This window comes from Telmatherina bonti (assembly GCF_933228915.1).
Source record: "Telmatherina bonti genome assembly, chromosome: 20".
Taxonomy (NCBI): domain Eukaryota; kingdom Metazoa; phylum Chordata; class Actinopteri; order Atheriniformes; family Telmatherinidae; genus Telmatherina; species Telmatherina bonti.
In genome coordinates, this window is record NC_136618.1 from 22,893,728 (window position 1) to 22,913,102 (window position 19,375).

The following is a 19,375-nucleotide window of genomic DNA, read 5'->3' on the forward strand; positions in this document are numbered from 1 at the left end:
AAATTAAAAAATGTTTGAAAATAATTTCTTAATGAAGAAAGAGCAGATTTCTGAATAAATAAACTTATTTAATCTGTCATGTTCAGGATTCCTCACCTGCCTCGATTTCTCCTTCTCATATGAACAAAAAGTGAATAAAATGGTTGTGTGTTGCATAAATTACCCTGAAAAAGTTCATTATTTTACAACCGATATAAATATGAATATGTCAGTGTTGCGAGGCTTTAGTACCTGGTTAGTGTAGTAAGAAAGAGGGATAAATTCTCCAAGCTCTGGCTGTTGCGGTAGATCAGCTGGATACAGGGAATTCTGGTCTAACATCATGTTGACAGAGGGGACACACACAGGACAAGTGCTGCTGTTGTTCATGGTCACCACAGAGACTGGCAGAGGAAGCAGTGCAAAGAAAGGCAGTGAGTCACAAACACCAGCTGGCATGATGGAAACACTGTTATTGTTAAATAACTCAATGGGGACTAAAGTAGAAACATATATAAACATATGCAGGTGGAATTAAATGTTTGTAAAAAAAAAAAAAAAAAAAAGAAGCTTATTTAAAAGATTCTGCCAAGTCTGTCAATGATGAATACTTTATTTATGAAGACATTCATTCTACATTTTGACAGCCTTTATGGTGGAAGTGTCAAAGTCATTTCAGTTCAGGGACTACATTCAATACACTTTGATCTCCAGTGGGACACACCTCTAACATATGAATGAAAAAAAAAAAACTATAAACAATAAAACCCTTAAATTTCTCAATGCAAAGCAGCACACATACGTTCTCAAGTTCTTTAAATTATATATACATACATTATATGTGTGTATATATATATATGATCATTTTTAATTTAAAATTTTATGAATTTCATAAATTGTTCATTTTTAGAAAATATTTGTGAAATAGTTCATAGAATTCTATTCATAAAATGTTTTATTCCTTTTAAATACATTTTAACCTCTTTTTGAAAATGTATAAATAAGGAATTGTTTCTATTTCAATTAATATTTTGTATTTATGCCTTTATATTGTTTTATTCATTTTGTGTTTTATTGATTTTATTCTACTTATTCTTATACTTTTATTTTACATTATTACATATGAACCACAGAGAACATTTTGCAAATTACAATGGATATACAAAATCACAGAACAAGTTATCACCTTGCCTTACATTTTATATTTACATAAAAACCTTTATTTCATGTGGACAAATTAGGCACAGTTACTTTCAATAGATACTTTTTTAAAAAACATACAACATATCAGTCCTCAGAACTTTACACTGGCTTCCTGTCTGTCACAGAAATTACTTCAAAATAATGGTGTTATCTTATAAAGGTCTGAATTGTTTCAAGCCAAAATACATTGAGGATCTTCTGGTTTGCAATAAAATAACCAGATGAGTCAGACCATCAGGGTCAAATCTAGTTTATGTTCCTAGAGTTAGAATTAAACATGTGTTCAGTTTTTATGCTCCTCACATGTGGAAGATGTGAGGAGCTGAAACTCAGCTGGTTAAATCAGGGGAAAAAACATTCACCACCCTTTAAAAAACCAAAAACTGTTAATTCATCACTCTGTAACGTTCATTTCTTGAATTTAATCTACTGTATTTTAGCCTTTTCTGGTTTTTTTTAATATTTCTTCTATTTCTTTTTTAAATTTGTTGTTCATTTATTTTCACTACATTGTCACATATATGAAATGTGCAATAAAAATAAGCTACCTAAATATTCACTATACCAATTTATCACACTAGCAAGATTGGATCCTCTAGTGGGCTGGTTGTGACCCCTGGGCCATAAGTTTGACACATGTTTTCAGGAATTATTATTGGACAAGGGTTGATGTCAATAAATTAGTTATATGAAGTTGGGAACAAACCAACAAATTAAGTCATCTTCAAAAAACAGTTTTACAGGCTTCTTGAAGGAAGCTTCAAAGCTCTAATTTGTATGTTGGTTGTCATTTTGCTCTTTATGAAAGTGATGCCACTCATGAGAGAGGTTTTCGGAAAATTCATCATTTCTTTAGACCTGTTGCCATTTATTTTCAGTTTAGTTCTTGTGTTATTTGGCATTTTTCAGCCTTTTCTCCCCGTTGTCCTTCCTTAAGAATTTCTTGAGGTCGTATCCTGTTTACCTGCTGTTTTGTTCAGTTTTTTTCCTTTTCTTTTAGACCTGACAGTTCTGATGTAGTGATGCTTGGAAACACAAATATTTAAGATAATGAGGATTACATTAAGACTCTTGCACAATACTGCAATTAATATTAAATTGAAATTAAATGTGAATCCTTACAAATTTATCGTTCTTTAAAGAGACACTACTAAACTTTGACTGATCTTCTCACTTTGGTGCCATTAACAAAGGATACGTTAGCATCTCTCCTGTATCCTGTCTCTTCTGTGATCTTGTTTTATCTTTTGCACATTTTCCCTGTTGTGTCCTTCACCTCCTGTGTCCTCTGATTGCTTTACTGAATCAGCCATGTTGTCTTTTTATCTTTATATTTGGTTTCCAATAAATCAAAGCAGTGCTACCTTTTAGTGTGATAAAGTTTAAACTCGAGTATTTCAAGGGATTTTACATTTAAAAGGCTGATAAAAAAAAAAAAAGACAAAGTAAAAATCTCAATAATAATCCCTAGTATAAGTCATTTCAACTGACAATAACAGTTATTAACCGATACTCTATCATCAGCTGTTCACACTGATTTTTACTATTTTGCTTTTTTTTTTTTTTTTTTTTACAGAAAAAACTCAGAAGGAAAGAAACAAAAGAAAAATACACTCAGCTGAACCCAAATATACATCATTGGATACTTCGCGAAGTTTTCATTACTTTAATTTTGCCTTCATCTGACATGATGCTTCCTAACGCTAACTTTTCCAATTAAAAAAGTTCATACATACATTTACATAGATGGTTAGAAGAAGAAAAAAAAGAAGGGAAAAAAAAAGTTTTTCGTGTCAGGTATGTAACATTAGACTTGCTTTGCTGTCAGGTTCCCTGTCAGTCCTCCGATATTATTCAATGCAACTTGACAGGTCAAGTTATATGAGACACACTTGCACAACAATTAGTCAAGTTGTCCAAGTTGCAAACTTGCTGTCCTCCAGGATGTGAGAAGCACTTCAGCTGAAGATCATCTTCAGACTAACTTAGTCAAGTGAAGCTAAGAGAGGAATCGACGTGTTAACAGAAACTAACGGTTTCTAAACGATAATTCGTGTCATCCTAACGCAGTTTAGCTTAACTCTGCCTTAACAAGCGGGCTCTGTTAAGGCAGGGGACTCACCTGGAAACACTTTCCTCTGGGACACTTGGCGGGTCGTGTTTTAGGGGGGCGTACTGCTTCCTCCTTGCTTGTTTCCATAAAACAACTCGTTTATTTCCCCCCTACTGACAGCGGTGTTGCCAAACCTTCTATCAGGAAAACTAGGAACTGGTTGCCCTTGAAGTCGCTAAACTACGTCAGCATATAATTAGCATAACGAACCAAGTTGTCATGGTTTTGGTTTGGGGTTATATTAAGTTCTGGTTTCCTGTTTTATTTTGTAGTTTTCTTTTCCTTATCTTTTCTGTCTTGCTTCGTTTCCTGTTTGTTAGTTAACCTTCAGTTTTTCCATTCCATCTATGTCTTATGTTTCCAATGCATTTATATAACTTGGTCTCAGTCCGCCTTTACCAGTTAGTTGTCCTTCTTTTCATTATTGTTATGTTATTGCATTAGTCATTATTATTATTATTATATTAGTTTTGCCAAGATTTAAAACATATTTAAATTTATATTAGCTAATGTTTTAGGCTAGTTAAGACAAAAATAAAATAAAATTTGAAAAAAAAAACCTGAAATAATAGTTTACTAAACCAATGCAAAGTTAAAATTCAGCAGTCGGCTTCAAACAGCTCATCTTAAAACCAACAACAAAGTCAGAAATCTTGGTGAAGTCCTGGCATCAGGCCCGAATTACAGCAGTTACATCAGACAGCTGTTAATTCAGCTCTTTATGGCATAAAGAACGTATTGAGGACTGATGTCTACGCAAGATTTAGAAAAACTTGTTAATGTATTTATTTTTAGTAGAATAGACTGATGCTGTCAATAATCTTTATTGATAATTAGAATGCACTGCTGAGCTTTAGCAGATTTTCTCACATTGCACCTCTAACAAAAGCTAATTTAGCATCCATCCTATATGCTGTCTCTTTTCTGAGCTCTCTCCAACGAGTAAAAGTCAGTCTGATTTATTGCCTTGACTTGCCTGGCTTTGTTCATGTTGGCCACTGGAAATAAATAATTAGAGTTTTTGAAAGGATTACTAATAATTCAGAGCATGGTATTATCACAGGGTGGAAGAGAAAAAATTGTAGAACTCTGAATTTATCTTATCTTGATGCTTTCTGGACATTTTCACATTTGAACTTGCTTTTTCCTGCTTTTTAAATTTATTTTTAGTCCAGTCCCTATTTTTTTATTTATTTAGCCATTTAACAATTATCCATGAATCATTCAAGTATGAAAAAAGGCACCCAACCTAAGGGATGAACTAGTAACATGTCAACACACAACAGCTAACTGAGCAGATAACAAAAATTCACTCGCAGCATGTCATAAAAGGCAAATCACGTGTCATAGATGCAATTAAAGAAATAGGTGCATATTCTAAGTATTGCATATTTTGAGACAAAATAATATTGTTACACCAATTTAGTAAGTTTCAAGAAGTTATCAGCTGAAAACTAGGCATATCAACGTGTTCTGTGTCATTAAAACAACTGAGGAAACTGGCGTAGTGGAGGAGGATAGAAGTGTCATGACGTGAAAACTATCTTCAGCAGAAGAACAGGATCTAAAAGTGATGTTCTCAAGAAGAGCATTTTTATATATTTTCTTTCAAATGAAATATTTTAGCAAACATAATCTGAAACACAGAAGAGAACTTTCCCAAAACGAATTCAAAGAAATAAAATGTACAAATGTTAGATCGCTCCAATCACACTGCTTAGTGAAAGTAGGTTGGTTTAATAAAGAAAATGCATTTTCTGAACAAAAATATCAACAGCAGAGCTAAGAAATAAAAGCTTTGTGCATAAGACTGAAAGACAAAAAGAAAACATGAAATTAACATAAAGAAAATAGTATACTCTGAAATAAGAAGACATCCATGATGCAAATGTCCAGAGGCGCAGTTAGAGTTCCAACACAGGCTGAAGGACTCAAATGTTTTAACTCAATCCTTCCAGAAAACAGTGTATTTATTAATTAAGCTGAATGTCAGTCTCAACATCCTGCAGCATACGCTGCCTCAACAATCTTAAAGAGTTTAGGGACGATGCCTGGTTATGGATCAGGAGTACAAGCTCCAGTAGATGATGTTGAAGAGCAAGTAGGACAGAGGGAAGGCCAGCCGTGAGTACGAGTCTATCATGTAACTGTTGTTGACAAGCAGGTCCACGTTTTCACGCACGGAGCGCTGCCGCCGTAGGCGAGTCCCCTCTGAGGGGCGGATGTCTGGGTTCTGGGTTGGCATGGTCAGAGGGTCAGAGGTCATTGTGGGTGCCATCCGAGCAAACGTGGTCAGCTCAATGTCATTGTCGTGGAAACATCCGTCAAAGGCCATCGCCTGGCTGGCGTTAAAAGTGGAGGGGATCTGAAAGAGGACATGATGTTGGTTTTCAAAGCCTTGTACTGAAAAGACTTTATTATTTCCATCCCAGCACATCATTACATTAACTGTCACTGTTGGGTAAGAAATCACCAATTAACAAAAATGCAGTTTAACTAGCTGCAGCATTTCTTAAGTCTGTAGTGGAAAAAATTAGTTTCCTTTCCTTTCCTTTCCTTTCCTTTCCTTTCCTTTCCTTTCCTTTCCATGTTTTACTTCATTTGGCTGCTTTTTTAACAAGTGAAAACTCTGTAAAGCCTAAAAGAATACACACTATCTACATCTTCCAACAGTGTGACAAACTGGGTATATTTGTATATGAGCTTGAGTAGAAATATATCAGGGTATTCAACTCAGTCCTCCTACGAGGTTCGCAGTCTAGCAGGTTTCTCATGTATTTCTGCTTCAAAACACCTGAATCAAATTAAGTGTATCTAACCACCTATCAGGTTCTGCACAAAGACTCAGTTAATTTAAGGCAGCTGTGTTGTATGATTGTACAATGTAATGATCGTATTTAGCCACAAGAGGGAGACATTAAGTCAAATATTCTGCTTTAATGGGGTTTCCTCCCTATTTTGTCTGTGAGCTGTTGGGTGTTTTGGAGGAATAATCCTCTTTGTCCACTGTCCTGACCTTCCCCCTTCTCATCTTTCTCATCTCCTCCAGCGTCGTGCAGTAGTTCACGGCTGCATATTCAATTACAGACAGGAAGACAAAGAGGAAGCTGGTCCACAAGTAGATGTCCACTGCTTTCACATAGGACACCTGGAAAATAACAGCACACACTTTCACATGTACGGCATATCCAAATACAGTATTTTACTTTTTTTTATTTCATTTCTATTTCCTACTGATTATTAATAAATGGAAAAAAAAACAAAGGAAAAACAACAAAAACAAAACATTTAGCTTTAGGTTGATAGAAAAAGTTGAAATACACAAAAGGATGATTTTGGCTTAAAAAAATGATTTTACCCGTTTTTATCTGCTATCATCTTTGCTTTAACTGGAATACTTTTGTGTTCACGGTCTTTAAATTGCATTATTTAGAGAATCTTACCCATTTTTTCACTAATAAACTTTTGTGAATAGTATTGTGACTGGAGTCATTCTCAGAGATATCAATGATGATTTTGCACTTTAATGTATCTGTTTGCACAGTACTGAATACAGTATAATTGTTTTCCAAAATACCAATATTGGCAAACTAATCTGGAAAATATTCTGAGATTTTCCTGCAGTTGAAATAAAGCCATATTATGCATATTTTTATGGTAGGCTATCATGATGACAAGTCCAGACACCAAACACTGCGCTTTTCAATCACATAAATTAGAGCTTAAAAGTTTAGATTCCTTCGCTCTTCAAACTTTACAGAGGCTCATAAAGGACTGAAACATCAGAGATATGTTGAAAATATAGATTGCAGAGAATCTCAGAGATAAGCAATGATATCTTGAAATTCAGCCTGCGAACCGACAAATGCAGCAGTTACCTGAGGCATGGAGGAGGACACTCCGGTGATGATGGTGGACATGGTGAGCACTGTGGTTATGCCTGTAGGAAGGCAAACAGGTCATAACAGTTTGTTTTCACACATAAACTAATGTTTGATGGATCCTTTCTTCATAATGTCCTTAAAGTAAATATGAAAGCTGGATGTTTGGTCAAAACTAAAATACTGCAGAGATCAGAGCTTTGTTGTAACAATAAGTCTTTGAGTTTATGTGTCTTACTTCATGTGTTATCAGGTTATTTATGATTAATCTACTTGATCAAATGTAATTTATGGATACATAAAAAAGAATCCCCTGTTAAGCAGCAGATTTCACCATGTGCCAGAATTACATTCCTCATGCTTTGGTCCATAGAGCTGTGTGATGAACTGATGAGTCCATGTGTTGAGGAATAAAGGGTCAAGAACTTTAATGAAGAAACATTTGTGTGATGGCATTTTGAGACCACTTGGGGGCAGTATTAGAACTCTGTGGGGCAATCAAAGATGTTGCCGGTTCTTGGTTGGTGGTGCTTCAGCTTCGCTTTGCTGTAGAGACAAAGTGGACAAAGATCTGCTTTGTAATGGAGTGAATCTAAGTATTAAGCTAACTTTCAGACAATGTGCATTAGAGCAACTTGTAGCATTTTCCCTGAGGCCTGTGCATTGGTAGGTATGGGGAGGCATCCCACACTTCTCTCAAATGGATTGAAAGAGACAGAGATGGAAAATCCTCAAGGATGTTGGAGGAAGAAATTTTCTCTAAAGCATAAGTCTGAAAAAGTCATAAAAATATTATTTAAGGTAGAAGGAGACACAACTGCTGTCATGGCATTTGGTACCTTATTCCACAATTGTGGACTTGCAAATGAGAATAATCTGGGCTGCAACTGCTTTCTGCAGAGTAATGACCATACCAGATGACATTTCTGAGAGGAATGCCGGTTGTGAAGAAGCATAATCCTGTATGATTTTAAATATCTGCCTTCCGGCTGCAGAACCTGCAGTCATTGTGTGGGCAGCATTGGTGACATAAATTTTATTCAGGCAGGCAATCCAGGGCGGACAGTGACGTTTCAGGGAATAATAATGGGTCATTGTCACGTGGATGATTGAACACCATATGCATTGTTGCCTTCTGGACTCTAGAAATTTCACAGTACTGGCTCAGAGATGATGACGCAAAAATATAGCAGTGTAATATCTGCCTCACTTACAGGTAAGGACTTCACACGTCTCCGCTTTAAAATGATGAAACAATCTGGTCGTGAAGAGGGAGGAATAATAGACAGGACTACAAATTTTGTTTTGGATTTGGTTACCCAGAGACACTCGAGCAGGAACAGCCCTCCTGTCAATCCAGAAAGACACCCAGGAGAGGACGACCATTAGCATTGTGGGAAAGTACGTCTGTAGCATGAAGAAGAAGATGTGCCGCTGCAGAATGAAGTTAATGAAGAGACGGTTGTACCAACCTGGCAGAGAGGAAGGATAGAGGACACTGAATTAGCCTCCATAGTTTCCATTACAGTGTACAATAATCTGCTTCCTTCCTTCGGTCTGCAGTGCTTTCCGCCAAAGTCAAAATCCTGCCAATGCGGATTTGAGCATTAGTAGCGTATGAGTAAAGTCCAACACAGATGTTGGGTGACAAGGTCTGCGATTAAGTTTGTCCCAGAGACTTCATGGCCCTGTACAGAACTGTTTTCACTATTGCATAAGAAAATCATTGCTATATGGAGTTTTATTTTTGTGTTAAATATAAGTCAGTATATGCTAAATATGACACATTTATAATCAATACTTACTATCAAATAAAAAAATCAATCAAAAGACCCTCCAACCTGTCTTCAGGCTTTTTCATTGACTTATTAATCTCCTGGAAATTATTTCTGACCCTAACCTTCAGTAATTTCTTTATCTATAACTTGATGAATTATACGAGGCGGTCCCAACAGTTCGGTCTCTGCAACACGAGTAATACCACAGTAAACACACACCGGTGCTGCTGTAGAAAGCCAGGCCACTAGAGGCGTGGAAATGCTCAATGAAGAACTGAGACAAGACAATCTCATCTGTCCTTAGAGAGTCGTTTCCGTTCTTCCAGTAAAGCATCAGGTCGTTTTCATTATAAGCATCTGCAGCAAGACAGACCAGGGAAGGAAAAGAAACAAGAACAACTTCTGGTTTGTATCATGATTTGAGCACATAAAAATGTCAATATTATCTTTTTGCATGTGTGTGTGTGTATCTTACAGCTCTCCAGCTCCAGTGAGCAATTCTGTGTGTCCAGAGGAAAGCTGCTGAAGTCCATCGAACATAGAGCGGTCACAGTGACCCTGAAACACACATTTAAACAGCTTTCACTACACTTATTGCTGCAGTGCAGAAAACTTTAATCACATCCCAGCAAGACTTTCCATGTCGTTGCCCAGGGAGGCTGTAAATTGCTTTTTCTTTTGCCTTCTTACTCTGGTAGTTCCCATTGGGCCACCAGCTTTGACCTCCGTTAAGGATTTGTCTGGAGCAAGAAGCAAAGCAAAGACAAGCTTCAAAGCAATGAGTTGTCTGTTTTCAGTCCAACAAACTTAGAATATGAACAAGATTTTGGCATGAAGTATTTTTGAGCAAATTTAAAGTGTTTTGAGATGATGTTCTACTGCAATTAACAGAAAGTCTTTTTTTCCCCCTCACTTCTGCACTGAAAAACTCTGTCATTACCCAGCTTTGAAACCCCAGTGTTTCAGTGGTACCAGTACTAATGTGTTGTCTAGCCTGACATGATTACTGTTTGCTGGTTGTGTATTTATAATGATGTTAACAAAACAATTGTTCACAAAAGTCTTACTTTATTTTCATACATCTTTTTTCCACTCATATATTAATTGAATTTTTTTACCTGCTTTATTAAAAAAAAAAAAAAAAAAAAAAAAAAGTCCTATAATAATAAAAAAAAACCTTATCTTTAAAAGGGTAAATTATCATATATATTAACCATACGTAGTGTTCACATTGTTTGCATTGGGGATGAAGTAAACAACTCCTGAGCAACTTAAAATAAGTTCTTTTGACTGTGTTGAAAAAAAAAAACAACAACTAAACAAAAACACGAAACAAAAGGAAGGTCTGCCACAGCTAAATAAACACTGGCTCCATAACTAAAAGAACAGCAAAAGGGTTATGGACTACTGGCCACAATAGAAATAACATCTGTTCTCTTGATTGATTTAAATGCTTAAAAGTATTTTTCTAATATTAATGTCCAACTACAAAAGCTAGGCTTATATAGTTGGGCTTTAAATTGTAAATTTAAACAGAAAGCAATAATTCACAAATTTCAGAAACCCCTTATTTCTTTCACAGAGAAAATAAACAACATATTCAGTGTAGAAACTGAGATATTATGCAGTTAACGGTTAATTTAATGGAAGCAACAAATCTTTAAAAGTTGAAATGGGCAAATACAGCAATTTTAATCAAATAAAAAGAAATATAGGAACATTTGGCAATTGATTTGTTTGATTGGCAGCAGATTAGTACCATGAGTGGGTGAAAAGGTAGCATTTCAGACAGGCAGTGTCTCTCAGCGTCATCCATCAACGAACAGTTCCAAAGCCTACATCTCTGACGGCATGGGGGGGGGGTTTGCATTAATGCACATGGTGTGGGCCCATCTGTGAAGGCTTTAATGCTTAAAAGTACATAGAGGTTTTTGAGCAGCATCTGCTTCCATCCAGATGTTTCTCACGGGAAGCACCTTGCATGTTTTAGCAGATGATGCTAAATCACATCCTGCATCCAGCAGAACAGCAGGGCTTCACAGGAAAAGAGGTGCTGAACCGCCCACCTGCAGTCCAGATCTTTCATCAAGAAAGAAAAAGTCTGGTGCATCGCAAAACAAAACCATCTAAAACCCCTGCAACTATTTTCCTCACCTCCCAGATGTTGACGGAGACTTGCTACATAAATAGGGATGCAACAATGTGGTCAAAACGTCAGCAGTGATAAACGTAACTATTTTGAGATATGTTGCTACTATCAAATTCAATATAAACTGATATTTTCCATTAGATTGTAAATTATTAGATTCAATTCTGAAACTTGCAATTAATAGTGTTTATAGTTATATTTTACACAGTATCTTAACTTTGTTGGAAACAGCGTCGTTCGAGAACATTTCAGAATAGTTCATACAAACTACCCTTTTATTTAAATATTTCTTAACTTTTTCTAATGGGTTTGATTTGAACTGAATTTTGAGTCTGGTCAAAGGAGATGGTCTAATTTCTCATTGTTTACTGGAATTTTATAATGGAAAATAAGTTATTTATCATAAAAAAATAATGAGGCATGTAGATGATATAGTTTTTGGTTATAAAACCTCCACAAGGTAACCATTTGTTAGCTAAATGATAATAATCTAAAGTGAATATATGTGTTTGCCAAGCCTTAACAGATGTCACAATGCTCTCTGCTGTGTCGACTTGCGTTTTGCCTTCACACAAGCCTGACTCTACCTGACGCTGTAGAGGATGTTTCCATCAGGGTAAACACGCAGCATGATGTTCTCCATGGTGGTGTCGTGGATGAAGGAGCGCTTTGAATGGACAAAGAAGACGTCAGGAACCCAGATCTTCTTCACTAGTCGAGAGTCAAACGTCCGGCTCTGGTTGTTTTGAGATGGAAACGCTAGTCGTTCGTCCTTCCAGTAGTGTCGCAGGTACAGAGTCATGGTGAAGTCCTGCATGACACAGACATGTGCAGCACCAACAGGATGGTACTCGTCTTTTTAACTGAATTTCATCATGAAGTTGCGACAAAATCACATTTTAAAATAATTTGTTTGTGAATCCTTGCTGTTCTTTTATTTAGATTTCTTTTAGCACCCCCAACCAATGCCCCCACCCCACCCACCCCCACTCTTTTATTTATGATTTCTACTTGAGCTCAGAAATGAATGAAAAGGAAAAATAAAATGCGTGTACGTATGTTTCTGGTAAGGAAATGCATACCAAGAATGTGTTGTGAATACGTAGATACAATGTCAAGTAGCCGCTCTTAAAGCATGTTTGTATTTCTATTAGGAGATTTGTTGGTTGAAAGGAATCTGTTCTGAGATCTACGATGTCTTCTGCACAATGCATGGAAACATAACTGGAGTCTGAACTCAGGCAGCCACGACAAAACCATTCATCTGTCCTGGCTGGAGGAGTGTATAAACAAGAAGTGGGATCAGTTCAAAGCTGCTGCTTAAGGAGTCACAAGCGAGACAAAGAGAAGCAACAAGAAGTGACTTTAGATCATCAGTTCATTACTGCAATAAAAAAAAATTCTTGTAAAATGTTTATATAAATAAAACAGGTCATATGGGACAAATATCAATTCTCTTTTTATGTCTAAAAGATACTTTTAGTTGCATAATCAGAAACTGAAGCAAAAGACTTTATGTTAAATATGTTAAATGTTAAATTAAAACAATTTAATTCTGTTTGGATTTCCAGCTGTGACAACTTTCACGATATATGTTGCAAGTTGACAAAATAAGTGTTGTGATTTGAACATCGGGCTGGGAGACACTCTATTCACTAACAAAACCACAGTTCAAGTCCACAAACTTTTAGTTTTCTAACTTGGGATTACTTTTGAGACCTGCGTTATCTTGTCTCAGTCATTTTTGAAGCAAATATTTTCACATTTCAGTATTAACTGATATTCAAACATTACATTTAGGTTTAATTAGCAGTTTTATTCATCACTCCATCTTCCATAAAATTGCTCTATGCGTGTGTTTGGGTTTTACTGGTCAGGCAAACTGTGCAGGTTGCTTTATTTATTTTTTTTTTGTACTTTTATTTATTTGTACACAATCAGATGACTGGATAAGTATTTCACTGCTCATAATGCTGGTATAGTTGTGTAAATGTAAAAAATATAAAACCCTGAAATCATGAAAATGGCCTCATAATTTGGACTTTTTTTTTTTTTTTAGATATATCACAACATTATAATTTATGTAGATTTTACAAACAAATCAATCACTCTTTATTTGAAGAGCAAATTTTTATACAAAAAAAACCATTGCAAAGTGCTTTACATTAAAAACATAATTAATGACAGCAATAAAAAAAAACAAGAAAAACAAAAATAGCAACTAAAAACATCCCTACCCCTCAAATACCCCAGACCACAAACCCACAAGTCATATATACACACAACATTTACACTCACAGACCCACAAACACACCCACATAAACATAAAATAATGTGTCTAAAAGTGATGTCCTAAAAATGCAATTAAATAGAAAATGTTAAGTGGACACAGAAAAAAAAATTTAAATAAAACAAAACATGGAATAAATATTCAAACAAATTCCTTAGATGCAAAAATGATAATTCCAGTAAATAAGTCATGACCAAAAAAAAACTGGTGAAACACATCAGAAAATAACAAAATCATTTCAGATTTTTAAATGATGTTACATCTGCACATCAGATTTTATATGAGATTAAAATACCAACTATAGTCAAGCAAAAGATTCCATTACAAACTTTCCTAAAAAGATACGTTTTAAGTTTCTTTTAAAAACATTTTCATTCCCAGCTGCCCTCAGGACACGTGAGAGGATGTTCAGGCATGGAACATAAAAACTTAAAAGCCGCATCTCAGTACATTTTAGTCCCTGCTTTATGACTAAATAACAAACTCGCCCCTCATGACATAAGGACTTTGGTTTCCAAATTAAAACCAAATCTTGTAAAAACTTAGGACAAACACTTTTAAGAGCTTTGAAAATTATTTAAAGTATTTTAAAGCCAATGCAAGTATCTTAAGACTGATGTAATAGGAACTCTCTCTGTGGTCTTCATCAGCAGATGAGAATGTATGTTGTTCAGCTGCAGCAGGTTTTGAAGAGGATTATTTCTCAGCCACTTGATGGAAAATTGAGTCATGCTTCAAGTTCAGTAGTCATGAGGAAATTGACATGAAATACAGAAACGAAACTCACCATGTTGACCTCTGATATGCTGTCTATGCTCTCCACCTGCACGTCGATGCCCACGGGGATAGCTGCACCTGAAAGGATGATTCTGTAAGTGTTGCAGTCAATAACACAAACTTGACAAATGACAAGGACTAACAGTAAGTCGGTTAATAAAAATGATGCAACATATTGCTTTCTTTACACCTCAGATGGTTTTAAAGGATGGTTAAAGTAAAAAAAAAAAAAGAGTCAAAGTTTCATTTGTTTGTTTAACTTAAATTGTCTGTTCATGTTAAATATCCTTGGCTCAGCAGCCTGGGGTGTAAGGTCACATGAGGGTTTGAGAAGAGAGGTTCACGGCACAGACTTGTTCATTGAGGCTGTGTGACCGCACCTCGCTGAAGCTGTAGGTGGAGATCTGCAGGTTCAAAGTATTTCCCAGAGTCACAGCACTTATGAGTCACTTATCTCATCATCTTATGTAATATCAGAAGATGTCTCACAAGCACATAAAACGTTGTCAGAGAAGCAAGATCTTAAAGTCAAGATTGCTAATTTACTTCCGAATCCCACTTCTTAAAATACAAATTAAAGATTTTTTTTGCAGGGACATGCAGATGTTAAGACACAGATGATGAGGACAAACAGAGCAGAAATAGCTTAACAGCACAAATCCCCATCCCCAAAAAAGAAGCTATCAATCATGGTTACGCTTTATGCTGCTTCTCTCCCACAAAGCAATCAGGTTCTGACAATGTTTGGTTCTCCAAGATGTTTGTCTGTCCCACAGCCAACTTTAGGAATTGTTCTGGTCTTGTTCTTGTCTGTAAATTTACTCAGCTAATTTTGGGATTTAATTGCCTGTGCAGCCTAAGATGATCATCCCTGCTTCCACCGCAAGCATCAACAATGATTTTATGAGTCTTAAACTCATAAACCCTTCTAGAAAACAAGTTGAAACCAGTTTGAAAAATCACCCTCACTTTCTGACTCAGTTTTGGAGGTTTGACTGCACATAAATTGAATTAATGTGAAAGAAAAGCGACTGTCCTCAGATGTCATCCCAGTGTTGGAGTTCAGTTTTTGAATATTTGTCAAAAAAACTATTTGTGAATATGATATCACACATAAGAGCATCTCAAAAACTCTGCTTCCTTTCTATTCAAGCCAGGAGTACCCAAAGTCTGTCCTATCCTGCAGGTTTTCCATGTTTTCATGTTCCAACACACCTGGCTTCCATTAAATGGATCCAACAGCAGATGGAGTTGTGCACAATGTGTGATTGGTTTGAGGCAGGTGTGTTGGCACAGGGATATGAGAAAAACCTGCAGGATTATGGCCCTAGATGACCGGAGCTGGGCAACTCTGATTTAAGCAGATTAAATTTATTGTGGTAACGCAGAGTCAAAATAATACTAATAGATTATGCAGTTCAGCTTAATCAATGGTTGTAAGTAGGACAAGTTTCATGAATAGTTGCCCTGGTGAGCCTAGATGTTTTGCATATAACAAATGTTCACAGTGAGAGGGAAACCAACTAAGCTGTAACATGCAGTGTCTGTAATACACTGCTCAGAAAAAATAAAGGGAACACTTAAACAACACAAAGTAACTCCAAGTCAACCACACATCTGTGAAATCGAACTGTCCACTTAGGAAGCAACACTGATTGACAATCAATTCCACATGCTGTTGTGAAAATGGAATAGACAACAGGTGGAAATTTTAGGCAATTGGCAAGAAACACCCAATAAAGGGTTGGTCCTGCAGGTGGTGACCAAAGACCACTTCTCAGTTCTGATGCTTTCTGGCTGATGATTTGGTCACTTCTGAATGCTGGCGGTGCTTTCACTCTAGTGGTAGCATGAGACGGAGTCTACAACCCACACAAGTGGCTCAGGTAGTGCAGCTCATCCAGGATGGCACATCAATGCGAGCTGTTGCAAGAAGGTTATGACAGACACATATGACAGTCACACACACACACACACACTACTGAGCCTTATTTTGACTTGTTTAAAGGACATTACATGAAAGTTGGATCAGCCTGTAGTGTGTTTTTCCACTTTAGAGTATAACTCCAAATCCAGACCTCCGTGGGTTGATACATTTGATTTTCATTGATAATCTTTGTGGGATTTTTTTTTTTTCGTCAGCACGTTCAACTAAGGAAAGAAAAAAGTATTTCATAAAAATAGTTCATTCATTCAGATCTATGTGTTACTTTAGTGTTCCCTTTATTTATTAAACAATGTATTTTAGGCATTTATACTTACAGTATTCGACAAATAGTACCAGAAACAATTTAAATCAAATATAAATCATTACCTAAACATAAAAAATGAAAAAAAAAAAACCAAAACAAAACACCAGAATTATTTTTAAAATAGCTGTAAAACAGTAGCAACAGAAGGAAGACATTTCGAAGCATTAAAGGTATTTGTTGCATTCCTTGTATTCATTTATTTCTTTTTCTATCACCAACAGAATCAAACTATCTGTTTGCAGCAAAAACAATATGATCTGAGGTGATACTTCCCAGTCAAAACCACAGGGTTTTGTATCTCACCTTCACTTTAATGTAGCATTTGTTCTACAACAAACCCCTCAGAAGACTGAGACAAATTAACCATTTTGAAATTAAATCATAGCAGCAATCCTTCTGATGTAACTCTAATAGAAAGGGAGGCAAAAATCTAAAAGAATGTGTTTTTATGCAGCATCATTACAAAGAATAATGTGCAACAAAGCAGCAGAAAACATGCAAAGTTTTGTTAGCTAAAAAAAAATACAGTCACTGCCAAGCTTGAAAATGGGAAGCATCTCTCTCTTACCCCCCCCCCCCCCCCCCAATAACAGTGTTGCATCATTAACATGTACGTCTCCTGTCTCAGCAGGTCTCCTTGGCCGGGAAGAACCGTTCCTGTTGTCTGTTGTCTTTCTGTCCTCTTCCCCCCCACACAGCAGAGGCAGATGGCTGCCTGTCCTTGAGCCGGGTTCTGCCTGTTCCTGTTAAAAGGGAGTTTTTTCCTTCCCACTGTCGCCAGTGTTCTTGCTCAGGATGGGAGATTGAGTCAGAGCCTCCAACTCAATCTGTTGGTTTCCCTATATCGGCTATTATGAATTGGCTTTCATTATTTTTTTTTTCCTGTCTGTAAAGCATCTTGAGATGGCATTTCTGGGATTTGACGCTTTATAAAGTAAGTTGAACTGAATTGAATTGAACTGAATATCAACAGTTCAGGCAGATGCAGATGATGTAATACTGCATGTGCGCGTGGATGGATGTGCAACCAAAAAATCTGTAGCAATTTTCTATACCTACCCAAAGCAATCTAATTTCTGTTCATTAGTTATTACGGACTAAACCCAATGAGGTAGTGACAATGTAGTTTTCTTTATAGTAGCACAGTTTACAATAATCACCTACCTAGCTATTATAGTAAAGTTTTCTTGCAAGGAATTAGTTGTCATTGTCTTTTCAGAGTTGATCCTGTGGTGTTTTGATCTCCAAAGACAAAACTCTCAGAGCAGTGTTGAACAAGTTAACTCAGTTAACTGAAGTGGAATTTGGAAAAGCATCCCAGCTCATATCAGAGACTAATACACAGTGAAAATGTTTTAATTAAAACTCAAACGCTGGTTATAGAGGAACCAGACTTTTCACCACAAATGAATGTTCTCATGCCTTATCGCTGGGGTAGGCAATGTTGGGAAGCTAGCAAGACGTAAAAGTAGCACCCTGTCTTTGCTCCTCCCCCTCCGGTTTTGCTCCTTTCGTGATCCAAGGTTTCTTTCTTACTTCTGCCAAGGAGGTTATGTTTTTCCCGAAGTTTGTCTGTTTGTGTTCAAGATAACTCAAAAAGTTATGGACAGATTTTGATGAAATTTTCAGGAGTTGTTGGAAATGTGAAAAGGAAGAACTGACTTAAATTAGATGGTGATCCGGATCGCTGTTTGGATCAATTCTTTAAAAGCCGTGGTGGAGGTTTGTGCTCTTCGAGTCCTTTTCTAGTTTGCAGCTTTTTCCACTAACAACAGGAGGAGGCAAATAAACCGAGACGAGTCGGGGAAATCCTTCCTGCATTTTCTCAGCCATGTTTGCCGTCTGAATTTCTTCTTCACTACTTTGTATTTTCATCCTAACATGCTCTTTATAAGCAGGACGTAGCTATGTGCTATGCGCTGCATGAGGGGGAGGAGGAGAGCCGGGAGAAGAAGCTTACAAAATATAAGAAATGAACAACTTCAATCCAGCACAAACGTTTTGATTGGTCAGAGTTTTTACAGATTTACCATAAACAGTAAACAGAGTTTAAGTACTGAATTGTGTGGATGATCTTTGTCTTTGCCCATTAACCATTTCATGCAAAGTGCCCCTTTTGTGGACACTTATTTACAAGCTTTTTTTCTTGCATATTCATGATTGAGGACGGTATTCTTGTAAATAAACCACTTTAGTGGATGTTAGTGAGCCATCTGATACGTTTCCACTCACTGGACAATAAATAAATATACTACATAATTGATTATAATGTAATTAGGTAGGAAAAGAAAATGATACAACTATATATTATAAAAGATTTAAATAATTTTGATCATGTTATTTTATAAATACTTTATAGAATACGTTAAAAAATGTTGCATTGTACTTTACTAATTTATGCAGAAAAGGATTTAAAAAAAATCTCTCTTAAATGAATGAATTAAAATACAAGATACAAAAAAAGTGAAAACACTTTATTTTGACCTGCTAATCACCAAAATCTCATCTCACTGGGTGAGTGTATCTAAACACTTTTGTGCCCTCTATCTGAACATAATTTTCCAGCTTAAATTCCTGCTTCCACCATCAGGTAGGGCGAGAGGAAAGTACTCTGAGCTGTCTGTGCATTTCTGTGTGCACAGGGCATAGTGTGAATGTTAGTGGGCCAGCAGCTCAATAAACACTTTATTTAATGAAGTTCATCTGACAGCCAGGCCCATAAAGCTCCTGCTGCAGCACGGTTTTTATCCCTGTGTGACTCGTGAAAACCACCAGCAGTGCAGACACAATTCTCATTGTTGCCCCGACAACGGCAGCCATTCCTGGGAAAAACCTAAAGACCAGGTCACTCGCTCTCTTCTCTTTCCTGCTGTTCCCATGCAACACCCAGTTAGAATATGCTGAAGCCACATGGAAGAAGGATGATAGACAGACATGTGCAGAAACCAGTTTG

At 36.5% G+C, this 19,375-nt stretch overlaps 1 protein-coding gene across 1 annotated transcript in view; it reads right to left on the reverse strand.

Annotated features, from left to right (window-relative positions):
- Nucleotides 1–5,357: 5,357 nt before the first annotated feature.
- Nucleotides 5,358–19,375, reverse strand: part of LOC306771079 (gamma-aminobutyric acid receptor subunit rho-3-like) — a gene marked incomplete at both ends in the record, with an annotated part of 33,941 nt that continues 19,923 nt past the window's right edge. Inside the window, 8 exons of the mRNA XM_079260135.1 lie at nucleotides 5,358–5,660; nucleotides 6,312–6,443; nucleotides 7,174–7,235; nucleotides 8,496–8,648; nucleotides 9,174–9,311; nucleotides 9,430–9,512; nucleotides 11,691–11,914; nucleotides 14,181–14,248. Coding sequence (XP_079116261.1) covers nucleotides 5,358–5,660; nucleotides 6,312–6,443; nucleotides 7,174–7,235; nucleotides 8,496–8,648; nucleotides 9,174–9,311; nucleotides 9,430–9,512; nucleotides 11,691–11,914; nucleotides 14,181–14,248 — 1,163 coding nt within the window. The remainder of the gene's footprint in view (nucleotides 5,661–6,311; nucleotides 6,444–7,173; nucleotides 7,236–8,495; nucleotides 8,649–9,173; nucleotides 9,312–9,429; nucleotides 9,513–11,690; nucleotides 11,915–14,180; nucleotides 14,249–19,375) is intronic.